Source organism: Cervus elaphus, chromosome 7, assembly GCF_910594005.1.
Source record: "Cervus elaphus chromosome 7, mCerEla1.1, whole genome shotgun sequence".
Lineage (NCBI taxonomy): Eukaryota > Metazoa > Chordata > Mammalia > Artiodactyla > Cervidae > Cervus > Cervus elaphus.
Window position 1 is genome coordinate 29,226,626 of NC_057821.1, and position 21,489 is coordinate 29,248,114.

Genomic DNA, 21,489 nt, shown 5'->3' on the forward strand with positions numbered 1-21,489 from the left:
AACACAACGATTACCCTTAGAGAAAGAAGATCAACTATTACTGTTTTCATTACAGAGATAAAGCAGTGAGGACGAGACTCCTAACTCTGCGGTAAGGCTCTAGTCATCTGAGAGCTTTCAGAAACCCAGCAGGATGAGCCCGCTGAGGCGGAGAGCTGGGAATGATGAAAAGGAACATAGGCTAAATGAAAAAGCCTGGGGCTGTGCGAAGAGCTCTTCTCTCAGGGTCTCAGTGTAAGTTTGGACCTCCTGCAGTTAAGTCACAGGAAAGGGAAAATTCTCCCAGTGAAGGCAGATGAGAATTCATAGATGATCTCTTGAGTCTGGCATTGGTAAAGGTTACCTTCCCACCATCATGATCCAGAGCAACTCCAATCTGCCGGGGGCAGTAGGACAGGATCTGGAAGGGCTCAGGGCTGGTACATACAGACACCCCAGCTGAGGACAGCTGCAGAGTCCAGAACCCCTCCTCGGGGGTAAGGTTGAGAAATCCCCTTCTCACCACTGACTCTCTTGCCACCCCCACCAGGCAGAATTTTGGCCATATTCCATGTTCCTGAGACCATTCTTCCTCCAACTCCTCATTCTCCAGGGGACTGATACCCACCAGTGATGCCTGTATTTCCACCAAGATCTCTACTGCTGAACACGCCTCTGCTTCCAGTCCTGTATCTCGTTGTTTCTTCTTCCTCCTCTGCTTCCCAGCAGATCCTGTCCACTTTCACTTTCCAGTACATTTTGCCCCATGTGAAGCCCTTACTGCCCAGCACCCCAGGCTTTGGATCAAATCGCTGACCACACTGGTATTTGTTCATCCACAAGCCAGTGAACATCACTTTTCTCATTTGGAGACTGGGAATTCAGGATGATCCTCACTGTGGGAACAAGGAGACAAACGTGTGGCATCACAAAAGATACCAAATGAGATTTCTCCCATAGGTTGTGGGGCCTTTATGACCATGGTGGGAGACTCCTCAGGGGGCCAGGACAGAGGCTGCTTTTGACCTTGTGCTCAGACTATTAGCAACCATATCTAGAAAGTATAAACACAGAAAATTCAAGGCTTCAGGCAGTGTGATGAGACTTGAGAGGGAAACCCATAAGGCCTGGGATCACTATAGCTGGGCAAATCTGGGGAAAGGTTTATGGTTTTGAAATCAGGATAAAGAATTTGGATATATTAGTCACATGAAGACCTTCCTCTTTAAACGGAAGCACTGAACTGTGAGTAATGGACCTTCACAGGAAAGTTGCAAACTTCAGCCACTATCCCCTCCAGATATTCACTTGTCTTATATTCCAGATCCCTCATCAGTTTTCCTAGAGTAAAAGAACAAAAGGACAATGAGCAATTCTTTCTTGTTTTATTTTTTTTCTTTAGTCACTCTGCTTGGCTTGCGGGAAGACCAGGGATTGAACGCAGGCCGATGGCAGTGAAAGCATGGAGTCCTACCCACTGGACCACCAGGAATTCCCAACAATAAGCAATTTTAACACCACAGCTTCTAGGTCAAGTTCTCTTCTGTTGGCTCATATAACTTTAGATGATGACAGGGCACCATGAAAATTCAAGTGAAATAGAGAAAACAATTCAGGAGACACTCAGACCTGTGCGGTCCAAATTGGTTCTTGTAAGTATATATACCAACAAGTGCTGAACCCACCTGGTGCTTCATGAAAGAGTACCTTTGGGCATACCTGGAGAAGGAAATGGCAACCCACTCCACCATTCTTGCCTGGAGAAACCCAGGGACAGAGGAGCCTGGTGGGCTGCTGTCCATGGGGTCGCATAAAGTTGGACACAACTGAAACAACTTAACGTGCATGCATGCATTGGAGAAGGAAATGGCAACCCACTCCAGTAGTCTTGCCTAGAGAATCCCAGGGATGGGGGGAGCCTGGTGGCTGCTGTCTGTGGGGTCGCACAGAGTCAGACATGACTAAAGCGACTTAGCAGCAGCAGCAGTTGGGCATACCACTTGTTGTTTTACTACGTCCTAAACCACACTGTTTCTCTCCACTCTCAAAGATACCTCTTTGAGATTCAATCTCTTGGTATTCTTTAAATTGTTAAAAAAATTTTCATTGTGGTAAAAATACATGACATTTACCATCTTTACTATTTTTAAATGTAAATTAATGTTCAGTTCAGTTCAGTTCAGTTGCTCAGTCATGTCCGACTCCTTGCAATCCCACAGACTGCAGCACGCCAGGCTTCCCTGTCCATCACCAATTCCCGGAATTGCTCAAACTCATGGCCATTGAGTTGGTGATGACATCAAGCCATCTCATCCTCTCTCATCCCCTTTTCCTCCTGCCTTCAATCTTTCCCAGCATCAGGGTCTTTTCCAATGAGTCAGTTAATCATTAGTCATTAATGTTAGGTATTTTTAAATAACTATGCAATTGATTTCCAGAGCTTTTTCATTTTTAAAAACTGAAACTCTATACCCATTAAACAGCAGCTCCTCATTTCCCGCTCCTCTCAAACCCTGGCAACCACTAATCCACTTTCTATTCCTATGGATTTGAATACTTTAGAGACCTCATATACATGGAATCATATATTACTTGTCTCTTTGTGACTGGCTTATTTCACTTACCCTATTGTCCTCAAGGTTCATCCATGATATAGTACGTGGCACAATTTCCTTCCTTTTTAGGTTGGATAGTATTCCATTGTCTGCATATGCCACATTCTGTTTCTCCATTCATCCATCGATGGGTATTTGGGTTGTTCCTACATCCCATCTGTGGTGAATAATGCTGCTATGAACATGAGAGTGCAAAGATCTCTTTGAGATTCTGCTTTTAATTCTTTGGAGAGTGGGAAAGCTACCATATGGTAATTATATTTTTAATTTTTTGAGGAAATGCCACACTCATACCCTCAAGGTTTTGAGATACTCTCCTAAAGTTCTTTTTACCTCACTGTTAGATATTAAATATCTTTTTACCACCTGGAGACCTCTGACTGTGACTCTGTTTTAGTCTAGGTTCCGTTCTTAGACTGTCATGTGGTTTGGACTTAGATTCCCTCCCCAGCGTCCCTGCCTGGTGTGAATGACACACACAGGAGCAAGGAGCTCTGAGAAGTCACAGCCACGCTCAGAACCTAAGGACACAGGATAGAGAAAGAAAGAAGGTTTCTAGTTTGAGAATCCCCTTCTTTATGATTGAATTCTCTGAGTCCTTTCTCTGAAGAAAGAAGTATATCTGAAAGGTCTCTGTCCAGTTTTTGATTGCAAGACTGATTGGCTTTTCAACCCAGAACTTCTTCCAGGGTACCTGGAGATAATGACGTCACAGTGAGAATTCCTGAGAGAAAGGTATGATTTCCCACCATCACCACCTGCACATGCACACGAGCACTAATAGACCAAAGACGCAGAGAGGAAAAGATGGTTTTCCAAGTGGTCAGTTTCAAGGTCAGAGTCAAAGAGTAGAATACAGAGTTCTGAAGAAAGAGTCATGATCCAAGGATTCTCTACCCACCAATGTGTCATTTATGGACAGTATTCAAAAAGAAAGTAAGCCATTTTCCTCTTTTGAAAGGCTTTGAAACATGCTACTGATACTACAAGCTCTAAAGAAATTACCTTAGTATATGAACTAGACAAACTAAAATTAAGCTTTAAATATACATTTTTAAAAGCATTAAATTTAAAATTGAGGTATAGCTGGGCAGATATATAAACTAAATCCAAAAGGAAAAAAGTCTGAGATTTTGATCTTATTATCAAACAGAATTAGATTCAAGGCAAAAAAATTGTTAATGAAACAGAGGCTATTTTATGGTACTAAAGATTATAATCATCAATTAAGATGGAACTCACCTTAAGGATCATACAGGGATAAAACATCAAAATATAAAAAGCATATGCGTGCATGCAAAGTCGCTTCAGTCCTGTTACTCTTTGCCACCCTATCAACGGTAGGATGCCAGGCTCTTCTGTCCGTGGGATTCTCCAAGCAAGAATACTGGAGTGGGTTCACATGTCCTCCTCCACGGAGGAGGACTCTTCCTGACCCAGGGATCAACCCTTCGTCTCTATGTCTTCTACATTGCCAGGTGTGTTCTTTACCTCTAGTGCCACCTGGAACCACCTAATATAGTTTATATAGTTTCCTTTTAGCAATGAATTCTTGCCCATAGTGTATTCTCACTATGAGAATACAGGAAAAATGGGCAAAAACTCATTGCTAAAAGGAAACTTTGGGTGACTTTTTTCTAGGCCATAACATATCAAAAAGTCAAAAAATCAGCATCAATACAAAATACCTAAATAAGGTAATTACTAAGGAAAAGCTCATGGATATATATCAAATTCTATTCCAAGGACAGAGAGAATGTAGCTGCTTTTTTAAAATTTTTTTAATTTTTAAATTTTATTTAAATTTTTTTTGTAGCTTCTTTTTGAATGTTTGAAACTGTCCAGAAATTCACAACATACAACAAAGAAAGCCTCAATAAAGTCCAAAATAGTGAATTGGTGGCAAACTCATCTAATCACAAGACTTAAAAACTGTGAAACATTAGAGTATTAGAAACTGCCCCCTTCCCCCCACCAGCACCACTGACAGAAGAAGGAAAAGGTGAGGAGAGTCTCTGAAGAGACTCTTACCTGGAGGAGAAGGTTGCACAGAGTCTCACCTCCTTGTCCTGGTCCTGGCTTACCTGTGCTGGATCCCGTCACCTGCTGCCTTCAGGAGCGTTCTGGCATCGGGCTGGTTACAGACAAACCGTCAGTTCTGCCGTCTTGGTCTCTGGAGTCGAAGCTGCTCAGCATGGTCTTGCCTCAGCCCTCCCTGCTTTGTCACCACCGACCCTCCAGAGCACATCTGACCCCCACACACCAGCCCTGGGGCGATGGGGTCACAGTAAGTTTTGGACCACGTGGGCCAAGGTCCTCTCTCCACCCCTCAGCTCACTTCCCACACAAGGACAACAGAGATGAGCAGGGGTCCAGGGAAGTCACGGACTGGCACTGCCCCTCATCAGGGTGAGGGGTTTAGGTCACCAGAGCATAGACCCCAGTTTTCTTCATGTCCCCAGCAGGGGGCGCCGCTCCTGGCACACAGTAGGTTCTTCATCAGTTCCCTCCCTCCTGGAAGCTGTTTCCCAACAACTAACTATACAGTATGTTGCATTTACAGGTCATTCTACCCGGCTGTGATTCCCTTGGTGTGTCACTCACTGAGACCCAGTACACAGCCTGACATCTAGTAACCACATAACAAATGATTAGCAAATCAGTGTGGGGTTTCTTCAACTGACTCATACATGCATAAAGTCTAAAAAGTTCATATGACATAAAGGATTACAGTGAAAAGTAAATTTCCTCCTCCATCCCATCCAAAATTTTTCCACATTCCCTCCCTGGACAAGATAAGTGTTACAGTTTAGATAGTCTTCTAGAGAGAGACTCCATTTTATAAGGTGGTATTTCCCACACATTCTATCTACAACTTTCTTATCAATTAGCAATATATTCTGAGATTATTCTATTTTTAAAATAGAAATCTAGTTCAGTTTAAGATACTGATAATAATGATTCCCCACTGCTGATTCTAAACTTAAGTATAGGAGAAATCCTCTGTCTTCCATAGTAATAGAATTTTTTTCTAGATAAAGTCACCCAGATGTAAAATATACTCATTCTCCAATCTTTCTGAGGCTACTTGTCTTTGTGGTTAATTTCTGGCCAATATGATGAAGCACATGTAAAGTTTTGAATTTTGATCTTCAAGGGAAGAAACTTTTCCTCCTTCCCTGCTTTCCCTGGTTGCTCCCAAACCATGAATGTGGTCTTAGGTCCCTCAGGTGATGCCAACAAGAGCAACGTCCCAGGGAGATCAGAGAGGAAAGTTCACGGGGACCTGGATGCCTGGACAACCTCGTGCTGCAGGGCTGCCCTAAGGTTAAGGTGTTAGTTGCTCAGTCGTGTCTGACTCTGCGACCCCATGGACTGTAGCCTTCCAGTCTCCTCTGTCCTTGGGATTCTCCAGGCAAGAATACTGGAGTGGGTTTCCATGTCCTTCTCCAGGGCATCTTCCCAACCCAGGGATCGAACCCAAGTCTCCTGCATTGGGGGGTGGACTGTCTACCATCTGAGCCACCAGGGAAGCCCGAGCAGCCCTGGAACTCCCTGTCTCACTGTCCTGGGAGACACACACCAGCTTCCTTCCTGTGAGACCAGTGTTACTTGGGTTCGGCTACACAGAGTGAGTTAATACATATCAGGAGAACAGGATTCCCAGGAGTGTGTGCTCGCGATGGTCTGTTCTGAGATGAGCAGAGATGTAATTACAGTGTCACCCTTGGCTCCTGGGACATTACTGTGAGCTGGAGGAAGGGAGAGCTGGGCTGGGGGTGGGGGCAGCACAGGGAGATGGGAGATGTTACCCTCCTCATCTTCCCAGCCATGGATGTGACCGGGGGAGGGTTGTTCACCAGGTATCTGTGTGGCGGGGTTTGTCTCTTCACTTTCCTTCCTGTCCTCTTTACTGACAGTTTCCTTCACATTCCAGACAGGATGAGAATCTGCTGGTGGTCTCTTCCTCCTTGTCCTCCTGTCTGAGGGCAGGGCCTGGGGAGGCTGAGACCTAGAGGAGGAACTTCTCAGGAAGAGAAGGAATGCAGGTCACTTACCTTCCTTCTGGAATCTCTGCTTCCCGAGCCTGGCCTGCACAGCCAGTTCTGAGACAGCTGAATCCCCAGCATAAATGAGGCACATGGGGGAAAGAAAATAACGTGCATCCATGGGTCCCTCATATCTTTTTCCCCTGTGATCCCAAAATGTACATTTAGTAATCTCCTAATTGTTACCAGAGAGTCAGTAGTCCAGCTGATGTTCCAAAAGTAAGTATTATACAGGGGCATGGCTACCAGAGAAGGGAACACTGGGGTCACCTTAGATCTGCCAACCACAGGATGATTTTGGATCATCTGACCACGTGGCTTCTCAGAGAACTAAGGGTAGGAATGCAGAGACTGAAATAAGTAGAGAGTTCAAGTCCAAGGTTTTGAGACTCACTCCACAGGTATCCAGATCAAAATTACGTCCACAAACACTAGTGTAGTCTTACAGGTTATTTGGAATAACAAGAGAGAACTTTATAGGTAGAAACATAAAGGTAGGAAACGAAAAGAAAGTAGCCAGGTTGAGAGTTACAGTTGTCTCAATATCACTGGCAACTATCGTGCCAGTTTCTGCAAGAACCACAGTGGAGAATTAACTGCTATATGATGTGATCACCACGGTTACATCCTTTAAGTTTTTGAGGATGACATTAACTTCTTTCATCATCCCCAGGACACAATATTGCTATTAATACGCTGTCTTGGTTGAACTCTGAAGGCTTTTTCAGGGTCTTCCATTAAACCTTTCTTACTAAAAGGTTTTTTACTCCATGCACACACCCACACAAAAATCAACATGCGGGTTCTTGCCAACTCTAAATATGTCTATAGCCATGACTCTAGATGGAGAAATTGCCACCAAGAGAATGGATAGATACAGAGAAGCTGTGAGATATATATGGCCCTAAGACACGATGCACATTATTTTCTCTTCCCCATATGCCTCACTTGTACTGGGGATTCGTGATTGCAGGCAGGTATCAGGGTCAAATCTGACTTGTATCCACAGACCTAGAAGGATCTAGATTTTCTCGTTCATCAGTGAGTGAAATAAGAACAATGGCCATTGGCACCCACGTGGAATGATGTGGGGAATTACTGTTGACCACAACTGCTCCGTATTGCAGGATATGTCCTCAGGGTACTTAGGTTGTCTTCAGGAAGTGAGTTCTGGGTGTGAGAATTGGCTCAGGTCTGGAAACTAGATAAAGGATGGTCACTTTCTATTAGGCAGCTGACCTCAGCCTTCAACTTATTCATTTTTGATGTATTAATATAATACTAAGCCACACTCTTGTTGCCTGTCCATCTACCTTGCCTCTAGAAACATCACGATCTATTAACCATTTCCATAAACCTCTTATATTTAGAATATCCTGCTTCTATCCTGACATGGTTGGTTAATTAAAAAATTTGTTCCTTGTTCCTGCCTTGCTGTCACCTCTTCCCCTGCTTTCTGGGATCCTGTTATCCCCGCTGCTGCTGTAGTGTTATCTCCTAGATCAGCTCTGCCTGCACAGGACAGCGAGGTTAATACTGCTCACTTGTTCATTCCCTATTGCCTGATAAACACTTTCCTTTTGGAAATATTTACCTGGGTTTTTTTTTTTTTTTCAATTTTGTTTTTATACCAGCATGCCCACTTCTCTAAGTTTTTTCATGACTTTCTGTTCAATTGCCGTGGTGGTTCAGGCATCAGTGCTTCATTTAACGTGAGCCGTAGCACTTGCTGTGGCAGAGGGGCTTGAAGTGAAGCTCTGAGCCATGCTGTGTGGGGCCACCCAAGACGGATGGGTCACTGTGGAGAGTTCTGACAGAACGTGATCACTGGAGGAGGGAACGGCAAACCACCCCAGTATACTTGCCATGAGAACCTCATGAACTGTATTAAAAGACAAAAAGGTATGACAATGAAAGATGAGTCCCCGAGGTTGGAAGGTGTCCAATATACTGCCTGGGAAGAGGGGAGAACTACTAATAGCCCCGGAAAGAATGAAGCGGCTGGGCCAAAGCGGAAGTGATGCTCAGTTGTGGATGTGTCAGGGGATGAAAATAAAATCTGATGCTACAAAGAACAGTATTGCACAGGAACCTGGAATATCAGGTCTATGAATCAAGGTAAATTGGACACGGTCAAGCAGGAGATAGTAAGAATAAATATCAACATCTTAGGAATAAGTGAACTTAAATGGACAGGAATGGGCAAATTTAATTCAAATGACCATTTTATCTACTACTGTGGGCAAGAATCCCATAGAAGTAATGAGTAGTTCTCATTGTCAACAAAAGAGTCTGAAATGCAGTACTTGGGAGCAACCTCAAAAATGACAGAATGATCTCGGTTCGTTTCCAAGGCAAGCCATTCAACTTCATGGTAATCCAAGACTATGCCCCTACTGTTGATGCTGAAGAAGCTTATGTTGATCAGTTCTATAAAGACTTAGAAGACCTAGAACTAACACCAAAAAAAAAATGTATTCATCGTTGGGGATTGGAATGCAAAAGTAGGAAGTCAAGGGTCACCTAGAGTAACAGGCAGGTTTGGCCTTGGAGTACAAAATGAACCAGGGCAAAGGCTAACTGAATTCTACCAAGAGAATTCACTGGTTATAGCAAAGACCTTTCTTTTCAACAACACAAGAGACGACTTTACACGTGGACATCACCAAATGGTCAGTACTTAAATCAAATTGATTATGTTCTTTGTAGTTGAAGATGGAGAAGCTGTATACAGTCAGCAAAAACAAGACCTGGAGCTGACTGTGGCTCAGATAATCAGCTTCTTATAGCAAAATTCAGGCTTAAGCCGAAGAAAGTGGGAAAACCTCTAGGCCAGTCAGATATGATTTAAATCAAATCCCCTATAAATATGCAGTGGAGGTGATGAATAGATTCAAGGGATTAGATCTAGTAAACAGTGAGCCTGAAGAACTATGGACAGAGGTCTGTGACACTGTACAGGAGCAGTGAACAAAACCATCCCAAGGAAAAAGAAAAGCAAGAAGGCAAATGGTTATCTGAGGATTCTTTACAAATAGTTGAAGAAAGAAGTGAAAAGCAAGGGGAAAAGGGAAAAATGCACCCAACTAAATGCAGAGTTACAGAGAATAACAAGGATAGACAAGAAGGCCTTCTTCAATAAAAATGCTTAAAAATAGTGGAAAACAACAGAAGGGGAAAGACTAGAGATCTCTTCAGAAAAGTTGGAAATATCAAGGGAACATTTTTCCCAAAGATGGACACAATAAAAGAGAGAAACAGTTGAGACCTAGTGGAAGCAGAAGAGATAAAAAGAGATGCAAAGAATACATGGAAGAACTGTAGAAAAAAGAACTGGATATCCATGATGATGTGGTCAGACACCCAGAGCCAGACATTCTGGAGTGTGAAGTCAAGCAGGCCTTAGGAAGCACTGCTTTCAATAAAGCTAGTGGATGCAATGGAATTCCAGTAGAGCCATTCATAACCCTAAAAGATAATGCTCTCAAAGTGTTGCACTCGATATGTCAGTAAATCTGCAAGACCCAGCTGTGGCCACAGGACTGGAAGAGGTTACTTCTTATCCCAGTTCTCAAGAAGGGCAGTACTAAAGAATATTGAAACCATTAGACAGTTGCACTCATCTCCCATGCAGATGTTCAGGCTGGATTTAGAAAAGGCAGAGGAACCAGAGGTCAAAGTGCCGTCATCCATTGGATCATCGAGAAAGCAAGAGTATTTCAGATAAACATCTACTTCAGCTTCATTGACAACATTAAAGCCTTTGACTGTGTGGACCACAAGAACCTGTGGAAAATTCTCAAAGAGATGGGAATACCAGACCACCTTACTTGCCTCCTGCAAAACCTGTATGCAGGCTGAAAAGCAACAGTTAGACTGGACATGGAACAACAGACTGATTCCAAATAAGGAAAGGAGTACATCAAGGCTATATATTGTCACCCTGCTTATTTAACTTATATGCAGAATACATCATGCAAAATTCCAGGCTGGCTGAAGCACAAGCTGGAATCAAGATTGCAGGGAGAAATATCAATAACCTCAGATATGCAGATGACACCACCCTTATGGCAGAAAGCGAAGAGGAACTAAAGAGCCTCGTGATGAAGGTGAAAGAAGAGTTAAAAAGCTGATTTAAAACTCAACATTCAGAAAACTAAGATCATGGCATCTGGTCCCATCACTTGATGGCAAATAGATGGGGACACAGTGGAAACAGTGACAGAGTTTATTTTCTTGGGCTCCAAAATCACTACAGATGGTGAGTGCAGCCATGAAATTAAAAGATGCTAGCTGCTTGGAAGAGAAGCTATGACCAACCTAGACAGCATATTCAAAAGCAGAGACATTACTTTGCCAATAAATGTCTAATGGTTTTTCCAGTAATCACGTTGGGATGTGAAAGTTGGACCATAAAGTAGGCTGAGTGCCAACAAATTGATGCTTTCAACTGTGGTGTTGGAGAAGACTCTTGAGAGTCTCTTGGACTGTAAAGAGATCAAATCAGTCAATCCTAAAGGAAATCAACCCTGAATATTGATTGGAAGGACTGATGCTGAAGTTGAAGCTGCAATACTTTGACCACCTGATGTGAAGAGCTGACTCATTGGATAAGACTCTGATGCTGGAAAACACTGAAGTCAGGGGGAGAAGGGGATGACAGAGGATGAGATGGTTGGATGGATCACCGACTCAATGGATATGAGTTTGCTTAAGCTCCGGGAGATGGTGAAGGACAGGGAAGCCTAGCATGTTGCAGTCCATGGGGTTGCAAAGAGTCAGACATGACTGAGCAGTGGAACAACAACTCACGCTAGTAAGGTCATGTTTAAAATCTTGCATGCTAGGCCTCAGAATAATGTGAACCAAAACTTCCAGATGTCAAAATTGGGTTTAGAAAAGGTAGAGGAATCAGACATCAAATTGCCAATGTTCCCTGGATCACAGAGAAAACAAGGGAATTTCAGAAAAACATCTACCTCTGTTTCATCAACTACACTAAAGCCTTTGACTGTGGATCATAACAAACTGTGGAAAGCTCTGTTGTCGCCTTCTCATACTCCTTTCTCAATCCTGAGCCACTCTGTTGTTCTACACAGCATTCTAATTCTTGCTTCTTGACCCGCAGACAGGTTTCTCAGGGGACAGATAAGGTGGTCTGGTACTCCCATCTCTTTAAGAGCTTTCCACAGAAAGATTTCCTCTTCTTGGGCTCAAAAATCACTGCAGATAGTGACTGCATCCATAAAATCAGGATACGATTACTTCTTGGCAGGAAAGCCATGACAGTCCTAGACAGTGTGTTGAAAAGCAGAGACATCACTCTGCCAACAAAGGTTTGTATAGTCAAAGCTATGGTCTTCTCAGTGGTCAGGTATGGTTGTGAGAGCTGGACCATAAAGAAGGCAGAGAGCCAGAGGATTGATGCTTTTGAACAGTCATGCTGCCGAAGACTCCCGAGATTCCCTTGGACAGCAAAGAGATCAGTCAATCTTAAAGGAAGTCAACTCTGAATACTCATTGGAAGGACTGATGCTGAACCTGAAGCTCCAGTATTTTGGTCACCTTATGTGAACAACCAACTCATTGAAGAAGTCCCTTATGTTGGAAAAGATTGAGGGCAGAAGGAGAAGAGGGCTTCAGAGGACTGAATGGCATCACTGATGCAATGGACTTGAACTTGGACAAACTCCAGGAGATGGTGAGGGACAAGTAGGCCTGGCATGCTTCAATCCATGGTGTCACAAAGAGTCAGACATGACTAGGCGACTGAGCAAAAACAACATAACATTTGTTAGAAAAACTTTAAGTGAAAGTCACTCAGTCGTGTCCGACTCTTTGTGACCCTATGGACTATACAGCCCATGGAATTCTCCAGGCCAGAATACTGGAGTGCGTAGCCATTCCTTTCTCCGGGGAATCTTCCCAACAATACTGAAATATAATTCACCAATTGAAAAGAACCAATTATAGCATATTTACAGAGAGGTGTGACCATTGCCACATTCATTTTTGAAAGGTTTTCATCACCCAGAAGCTTTTTTAGAATATTGTAATCCAGGTACCAACTTCCCAGGTGGCTCAGTGGTAAAGAACCTGCCTGCAATGCAGGAGAGTCAGGAGACATGGGTTAGAGCCCTGGGTTGGGAAGATCCCCTGGAGAAAGAAATGGCAACTCACTCCAGTATACTTGCCTGGAAAATTCCATGGACAGAGGAGCCTGGCAGGCTACAGTCCAAGGGGTCCCCAAGAGCTGGATATGAATGAGCAACTGAGCATGCATGCATGCAATGAGTTACCAATTTATTCCTGGGCAGTCAGTCCCTATTTCCCTTCAACATTTCCCTCATCTCTAGACAAACACTAAGGTATTTTCTGTCTAAAGGGATTTGCTTATAAATCCTATAAATAAAATCTGACAATTAATATGATCTTTTATTCTTGTTTTCTTTTGCAGAGCGTAATGTATTCGAGGTTTAGCCACACTAGGCATCCATGTACTAGACATCTGTACTTCCTTCTTTTCATTTCCAAATAATTTTCCAAGGCAGGTTTGTACCGCTTTTACTAATTCATTCATGAAGAGATGGAGATTTGAGTTATTTCTGCTGTTTGACTGTCATGATTAACGCTGCTGTGAATGTCAGCTATAAACATGGTAGTGTAGACTACCATTTTCATTTCTCCAAAGTAAATACCTAGGAATGGAATTTATGAGTCCTAGAGTAACACTAGGTTCAAACTTGGAGGAACTTCCAGACTGTTTTCCTACACCATTTTATATTCCTACTAGCTGGTTCCATGGTTCCAAACTCTCCACATCCTCTCTGAGGATACGAATCTTGGTTTCTGGATTTTCAAGGAGGGGATGTCACCTATGATCCCCACATGAATAAGCTCTGGGTTACATTTCCTATTACAGCTCATAAGCTTGAGATAACCAAAGGGAAGATTTCCCCCAGATTTGGCTAATGCCTTAAAGGTAAAACAACTTCTCCCTCTGAAATATTGCCCACATTTATATTTTGGCCTAAACATCTCTTGGTACTGTACTTATGGAAGCTTTTTATACTTAATCTATTATTTTTATTTGCTTTCGCTGGACAAGGAAGCCTTAAAACCAGGCCAACCACGTTACTAAAAATGGAATCTCCAAGGCTTATTTTTTCAATCCTGCTATTTTTCTGGCACCAGGGTAGCTGTCAGAATACAAGTCCATCTAAACTAGTGATACTTTATCTCTTCTGTGAGCCAGTGCTGGTTTGTGACATGCTTGTTATCGGCTCACAGTAAGAAAGAGACAGACATTGACAGTGAGCATAAGCAAGTAAATGACCTTATCTTGACCCAGACTGGTAATTGCCAAGAAAAAGATGAGCATTTTTATCATGTCATTGGATCTGCTAAGACTGTTGGATTTTTAGTCCTCATGTACTTGAGATTACAGCTTGGTGTCTAAACTAGTACTTAAAGGACTTTTGTGTGGGTCACATGTAAATCGATCAATTTTATAGATACTTTCCTCAGGAAAATGCATATACAAAGAAATACAAAAGTTCAGTTCAGTCGCTCAGTCACATCCAACTTTTTGCAGTCCCATGGGCTGCAGCACAGCAGGATTCCCTGTCTGTCACCAACTCCTGGAGCTTGCTCAAACTCATATCGGTTGAGTCGGTGATGCCATGCAACCTTCTAATCCTCTGTCATCCCCTTCTCCTCCTGCCTTCAATCTTGCCCAGCATCAGGGTCTTTTCCAATGAGTCAGTTCTTCCCATCAGGTGGCCAAAGTATTGGAACTTCAGCTTCAGCATCAGTCCTTCCAAGGAATATTCAGGGTTGATTTCCTCTAGGATGGACTGGTTTGACCTCCTTGCAGTCCAAGGGACTCTCAAGAGTCTTCTCTAACACCACAGTTCAAGAGCATCAATTCTCTGGTGCTCAGCCTTCTTTATGGTCCAACACTCACATCCCTTTGTGACCACTGGAAAAACCATAGCTTTGACTAGACAGACCTTTGTTGGGAAAGTAATGTCTCTGCTTTTGAATATGCTGTCTAGGTTGGCCATAGCTTTTCTTCCAGGCAGCAAGCATCTTTCAATTACATGGCTGCAGTCACCATCTGCAGTGATTTTGGAGCCCCCAAAATAAACTCTGTCACTGTTTCCATTGTTTCCTCATTTATTTGCCATGAAATGGTGGGACCAGATGCCATGATCTTAGTTTTCTGAATGTTTAGTTTTAAGCCAACTTTTTCCCTCTCCTCTTTCACTTTCATCAAGAAGCTCCTCAGTTCCTCTTAGCTTTCTGCCATAAGGGTGGTGGTATCTGCATATTTGTGGTTATTGATACTTCTCCCTGCAATCTTGATTCCAGCTTGTGCTTCATCCAGCCCAGCATTTTGCATGATGTACTCTGCATATAGGGCTTCCCTGGTAGCTCAGTTGGTAAAGAATACACCTGCAATGCAGAAGACCCCAGTTTGATGGACTACCTACTGCAGTATTCTTGGGCTTCCCTTGTGGCTCAGCTGGTAAAGAGTCTGCCTGCAATGCAGGAGACTTGGGTTCGATTCCTGGGTTGGAAAGATGCCCTGGAGAAGGCAAAGGCTACCCACTCCAGTATTCTGGCCTAGAGAATTCCATGGACAGTCCATGGGGTTGCAGAGAGTCAGACACGACCGAGCCACTTTCAGTTTCACTTTTCACTCTGCATATAAGTTAAATGAGCAGGGTGACAATATATAGCCTTGACGTACTCCTTTCCCAATTTGGAACCAGTCTGTTGTGTCATGTCCAGTTCTGACTGTTGCCTCTTGACCCGCATACGGGTTTCTCAGGAGGCAGGTAAGGTGTTCTGGTATTCCCATCTCTTGAGGAATTTTCCACAGTTCATTGTGATCCACACAGTGAAAGGCTTTGGTGTAGTCAATAAAGCAAAAGTAGATCTTTTTCTGGAACTCTCTTGCTTTTTCTATGATCTAACGGATGTTGGCACTTTGATCTCTGGTTCCTCTGCCTTTTCTAAATCCAGCTTTTACATCTGGAAGTTCTAGGTTGAAGCCTATCTTGGAGAATTTTGATTCTTTTTTTGATTACATTGTTAGCATGTGAGATGAGTGCTATTGTGCAGTAGTTTGAACATTCTTTGGCATTGCCTAAGGTACAAACGTTAACATGCAATAAAATGTCAGTATATATGTATGGGTCCCATAAAGACTTATAGATCTTCTTTTTTAAGCCTGGAAAGAGACAAGGGCAGCTGGAAGACATTTTGAGCAATCATTTCATCATTCAGAAGTGCACTCCTCTTATCTGAGGGTATAAACTAGAGTAGACAGGTACTGGCCCTCATAATGCAACATTACAGAAGTTGAAAGACGTCATTGATTCATTCATCCAGCCTGATTGGTTACAATGTAGCAGACCAAGTTCTGATCTAGATCACTGCTCAAAAAATTGAAATTTGTCATTCTTTCCCCCTCCTTCAGTCTCCTCCAATCCCAGAATCTGTACCCTCTTCCCAAATGAGGGGTATTTCACAGTTGATGATGTTGATAGAAGGCAGATACCTTCCTACATTAGACAGAAACCTTGCTTCCTAAATATTCTTGCAGGTAGAAAGAGGCTGAGGCTCCACCAGGCAGGTGACCACATGCTGGACTCTTACCTAGGACATGGTTCCACAGAGAGACGGGAACCGCACCGGATGCTTTAGGCACACATGGCACGTGTGGCAGAGGCGGCCGTGTGTCGTCCAGGCATCAGAGCAGCAGAGAGCAGGTCTAGTCACGGGGTCCATTGTCCAGCATCAGGGCTGACAGCGTGTGAACAGTGGTGTCTGTGCTCACCTGAGGGGAAGAGGTTCCTGTGCGGGACCCGACCCGGGTGGGGTGAGGAGTCTGTTCCTGGCTGTGCTCAGGGCTGGTCAGTGATTTCCCTGAAATAAACCCAAACCCACAAGTGTGCCTCTCTTTGTTCCATTTAGAACAATTTGAAATCTTTTTTTCCCCACCCAGAACTACCTAAGAATATATGTAGGGAAATTTCAGAGAGCAAGGATTCAGAGACTTTTCCTTCTGCTTTATTATGATTGATATACAATATTGAGTCAGTTTATGGTTCACAGTTGTTGATTTGATACACTTCTGTACTGCAAAATAATCACCACCATAGCTTTATCTGACAACTGAATCATGTCACATAATTACCTCTTCTGCATGTGTGGAGAAAATTTAGATCTACTCTCTTAGCAACTCAGAGACTCTCTTTATGGTGAGCTGATAATCACTTCCTAAATTTTCAGCCTGGTGATAGCACATGGAAGAAACAACATGTAACTCACACCTAATGTTTTGTCTTTTTCCTCTCAGGAAAAAAACATTTACATGTGTGTTTAAGACCCCTCCCCACCTTAATCATTCTCTGATCTTTAATGTCAGTGGATCCCAGTCTGCTCAGGACTGCTAGTAGAGATTGTTACAAAATACTCAGGGCTCTTCCCAGATCCACCATCTCAGAGTGTAGGGCACAGAGTCCAGGAATCTATTATAAACAAGCCGTACAGCGGAGGCTGGTGCGCAGCCGGGTGGGAATCCAGATCTGTGTTCTTGCTCTGAAATGTGTGATCTGAAGACCAGCACCAACCATGTTATAAGTCTATTCCAAACCTTCTGCCTCTAAGAGGAGTGCAGGTGAAGGACATTCCTTCATGTCCTTCAGGACCCCTTTCCACGTGCCATCTAGAGACGGTGTCAGAATGGTGCCGTCTGCTCAGGTGTGTGGTCTGATCAGTTCCCATAGCTCGGGGGATTCAGGATTCAGTCCTCACCCTTCTGCTTCTGTAGCCAATTCTCCCTTCATCTGTGACCTCATCTGTTCTCAAGGCTTTAACCATCAGTAATATAGCATAATCTCTTCCATATTTCTCCAGTCATCTCACCTAAACCCTAGATGAGTAAACCCAACTCAGTTGCCACTTTCCTAAACCAAATGCTGATGGTGATGCCTCCTCAAACATGCTCCTTCCAGAGTCCCCTCACTTCCACAGTAGGCATCCCACATGCTTACTTGCAAATCTCAAATTTTGCTGTCCTCCTTCACTCTTTCTCATAACTCAGATTTAATCCACTAGGAAGTGCTGTAAATGGATTTTCAGAATAGATCAAGAATCCACTCACTCCCCATCATCTTCCCTGCTCACACCCCAGACAAGCACCAGCATCCCCACCCTGAACCCTGCACTGTTTCCTACAGGCTCCTCTCCGCCTCCCTCGCCCTTCACCTCCTGACTCTGCACAGCAGCCTGACTGACGCTTCTAGAGAGCAGTCACAGCAAGTCGTCCTCTGTTCATAACATCCTATAACTCCATAGCTTACTGAGATAAAATCAACACCCTTCTAACATCCTGGAGGCCCTCAGCATCTGGCCGAACATGGGATCTCAGGGCAATTCCTTTTCCTTCAGCCACAGCTGCCTCCTGGCTCTCCCTTGAACACAGACACCCTCCTGCCCTCGTGCATTTGCACTGGAGGCTCCACTGCCTAGAGAGAACCTCCCCTAAACATCCTTGTGGACATTCCTTCATTCTTCACATCTTTACTTAAGGGTCACGTTTTCAATGAGGCCCACTGTCTACCCTAGTAACACAGTCACCTTCCCTGTCCCTACACGCTTATATTCAGGGTCACTGTCCTCAGAGCACTTACCAACCTGTAAGGGAAACACTTCCCTCAGTTACCAGGTTCATTGTACATGCTCTGCCCCTTCTCCCTAGAACACACTGCACATCGTGGACAAGGTTTGTCTGTTGCTAGTTCATTGAGTTCTCCTAGATGCAAAAATATTATGTCATGTCTCCATCACACAACAAATATCAGTTGCATGAATCATCAGTAAAGCATTTCCCTATTCTAGATAGTGTCTTTATTGATGTGACCTCAGCCACATGCTGTCTCGTGGCAGTTACAGCACAACATCCATTCGCACTGACCTCAATGCTGCCTGCATTTTACTCACAAAGGCTGATCTCCCTTCCCTCCCACAAAAATCAACCTGCACACCATACACAAGGCTCTTTATCTCTTCAGAAAGAAAGATCCTTCGCTTCCAGCTCCTATATTCAACCTGCTGTGCTTTTATTAGACTCTGCTTTCTAAATTCATGAGTTGATATGGGAGCCACCAGTAGCGTTAGAAGATACAAGGGCAGAAGATGGGGCAGACAGCAGAGATGAGAGAAATCCAGCAAGAATTAATTCAAGATATGAAACTATTGGGTCTCTCCTCTTGGCAAGTTCCAGCATGTGGTTCCTTTAAAAAGATGGAGAAAAGTTGGAAAGAAGAATCCAGCAAAATCTCTAGGAGGGCAAGAGCTGGATGACTCTGAAATTTCTCTCTTGACACCACTGAGAATCCTGTATGCACGGACCCCTTGGACTTGTGGGGCAATGACAGGCAAGGTGACCCCTGCTGCTGTCAGAGATGGGGTCACCCAGAGAAGAATGAAAGCAGGACTCTACACATGAAGAAAACAGTCATTACACCAACAACAATAATAGCAATAACTAAATAAGCAAAATATAAACACATTAAAAAAAAGACAGGTGCTAAGGATTGGTCCATGGCCTAACCCTAGGCTGACTGTTTAAGAAACGCACCCTGCCCATGTACCTGGACATACAACAAGGCCCAGGTGACTTCTGAGTCCATGACCACAGGTCCTTGGTGGGAGAAGGACTTACTGAAGGGACAAGGACAAAGGAATGGAGAAGAGGACCCAGTCCAGGAGTGACCATGGGCAGTGCATGGACAGTGCGTGCATGCCCACCAGGCCCTGATCACTGACTGGGCACAGGCCCTGTCCACACTCAGCTCCTCACAGCCTCCTCCTGTCCCTCCTGCAGCTGACTCAGCACAGCAAATGTGGATGGATCTGGAAAGTTCTCAGTGTTTCAATTTATTTCCTCTTTCAAACTTTAGGAATCCTCACTTTTATTATCCAATCCCCTTTCATGGCACTAATTAGAAAAAACAAATTCATACATACAGATTTTACTTTCAATAAGGAAATATGACATCATTACTCAGTGCATATGAAGCAGACATGGATTGAGACGGCCCAGCCTCGTCTCTGCTGGAGCAGGACAGTGGATGAGGGAGGAGAACACTCGGTGGGGAGAGGCCGTGGTTGGCAGGGGTGACCAGTCTCCCCAGCTCCTCACGTTATGCTAATAGGAGCACAGACACATTCAGATGCAGCTGTAGAAAAAGGGGTCCTGGGATCTGACGTCACAAAGCAGGATGCAGCATCACTCAGTCCCCACAAGGCAGCTGTCTCACACTGTGAGAGAAAAGAATCAGGAACCAGTTCAGGTCAGTCATGTAAGGGCTGGCATTCTCCACAGCCCCCCACCAACATGCTCACATGTCCCACTCAAAGATCACTGCTGCCCAATGTGTCCCCTCTGCCCCAATCCCCCTTCCAATCTAGACCCTCCAGAATCTCACCTTTAGGAACTGTGAGAGACACATCAGAACCCTGGGCACTGTCACTGCCTGGAGGAGAACAAGACCAGGACGTGGTCAGAACCCACAGGAGAGAAACTAGAGAAGGAACTTTGAGGAGGGTGAGCCCCCCATGGCCTCCTGTCTGCACCCTCACAAGGGTCTCAGGAATCACCCCCTTCATACTTAGTGCAGCCTGGGTGTAGGTCCGTCCTTTTTTACCTGTGAGAAGAAAACATCACGTGAGAGGCCAGGGAGAAGACTGAGTCATGAGATCCTAGAAATCCCTAGTCCCAGACCCCACAGAACTTTCTGGAACTGTGGTCAAAACTCAAGCTAGGATCAGAAACACAGAGAAGGGAGACGTGTAAGGACTAGGCCATCTGCCTTCCTGGAGGTCTGTCCTCAGCAAGGACCTCCCTTCTGACCTTCAAGTGCTGAAAACCTGGTGACTAACTGGAATTAGGAAGGTGAAAAATTTGTCCTTCATTCTCACACATGCTTTAGAAAAGCAAAATGTTAGCATCAGCTCCAGACTCCACACGTGTGTGGAGGGTACTTTCCAGTAACCAGGCAGGTAAACTTCTACCTGGGCTTGAAACCCCCAGTGAGACAAGAAAACTCAGATCCCTCCCTCCCTTCCCTACCTGAGCGCTTCTTCCTCCAGATCACAGCTCCAGCCACCACAGTCACCACGAGGAGAACCAGGCCAACAATGATGCCCATGGTGAGGAAGGAGGTCTGAGGAGGTTCTGTGGAGGAAAGGGAAGGGGCCCTGACCTCAGGCTTGAGTCCTGACCTTGCTGAACTGAGTCCTGAAGGGCTCCTGCTTTATCTGAGAGGAAGCTCCACCCCACCCTGCTCCTTACCCCATCTCAGGGTGAGGGGCTCCTGAAGCCCCTCATGCTGCACATGACATGTGTATCTCTGCTCCTCTCCAGAAGGCACCACCAGGGCCGCCCACTTCTGGAAGGTCCTGTCCCCTGAAGGCCTGGTCTCCACAAGCTCCATGTCCTGGGTCTGGTCCTCCCCGTCATGCTGCCAGATCACTGAGATCTCCTCAGGGTAGAAGCCCAGGGCCCAGCACCTCAGGGTGACCTCATGGTCAGAGATGGGGTGATGGGTCACATGTGCCTTTGGAGGGTCTGAGGAAGAATCAGAAAATTTACAGTTTGTGTTACCTCCATGGGTCACTGAAGCAGCATCATGTGACCATCCTGAGAAAGGACAGAACACTGATTTTTTCCCCCCAGCTTTCCTGAGGTATAGGTAACAAAAACTGTACACATTTAAAGTGTACTACAAAAAAAATAAATAAAGTGTATTACATGTTGCTTTGATATA

At 44.4% G+C, this 21,489-nt stretch overlaps 1 protein-coding gene across 12 annotated transcripts in view; it reads right to left on the reverse strand.

Moving 5' to 3' along the window:
• LOC122697341 (BOLA class I histocompatibility antigen, alpha chain BL3-7) overlaps nt 1-21,489 on the reverse strand; it is a 256,855-nt gene that overhangs the window by 192,821 nt on the left and 42,545 nt on the right. For 2 of the 12 annotated variants that reach the window (XM_043908073.1, XM_043908068.1), the window contains exons 4-7: nt 21,015-21,290; nt 20,793-20,897; nt 20,332-20,367; nt 20,060-20,196 (exon numbers count right to left, since the gene is read on the reverse strand). The exons of 2 other annotated variants lie outside the window; for them this stretch is intronic. In XM_043908073.1, coding sequence (XP_043764008.1) covers nt 20,075-20,196; nt 20,332-20,367; nt 20,793-20,897; nt 21,015-21,290 — 539 coding nt within the window. In that variant the 3' untranslated portion in view covers nt 20,060-20,074. Of the gene's footprint in view, nt 1-19,349; nt 19,362-19,676; nt 19,982-20,059; nt 20,197-20,331; nt 20,368-20,792; nt 20,898-21,014; nt 21,291-21,489 lie in introns of those variants that run through there. 8 more of the 12 variants (XM_043908097.1, XM_043908094.1, XR_006342048.1 and 5 more) reach the window with 7 other exon arrangements.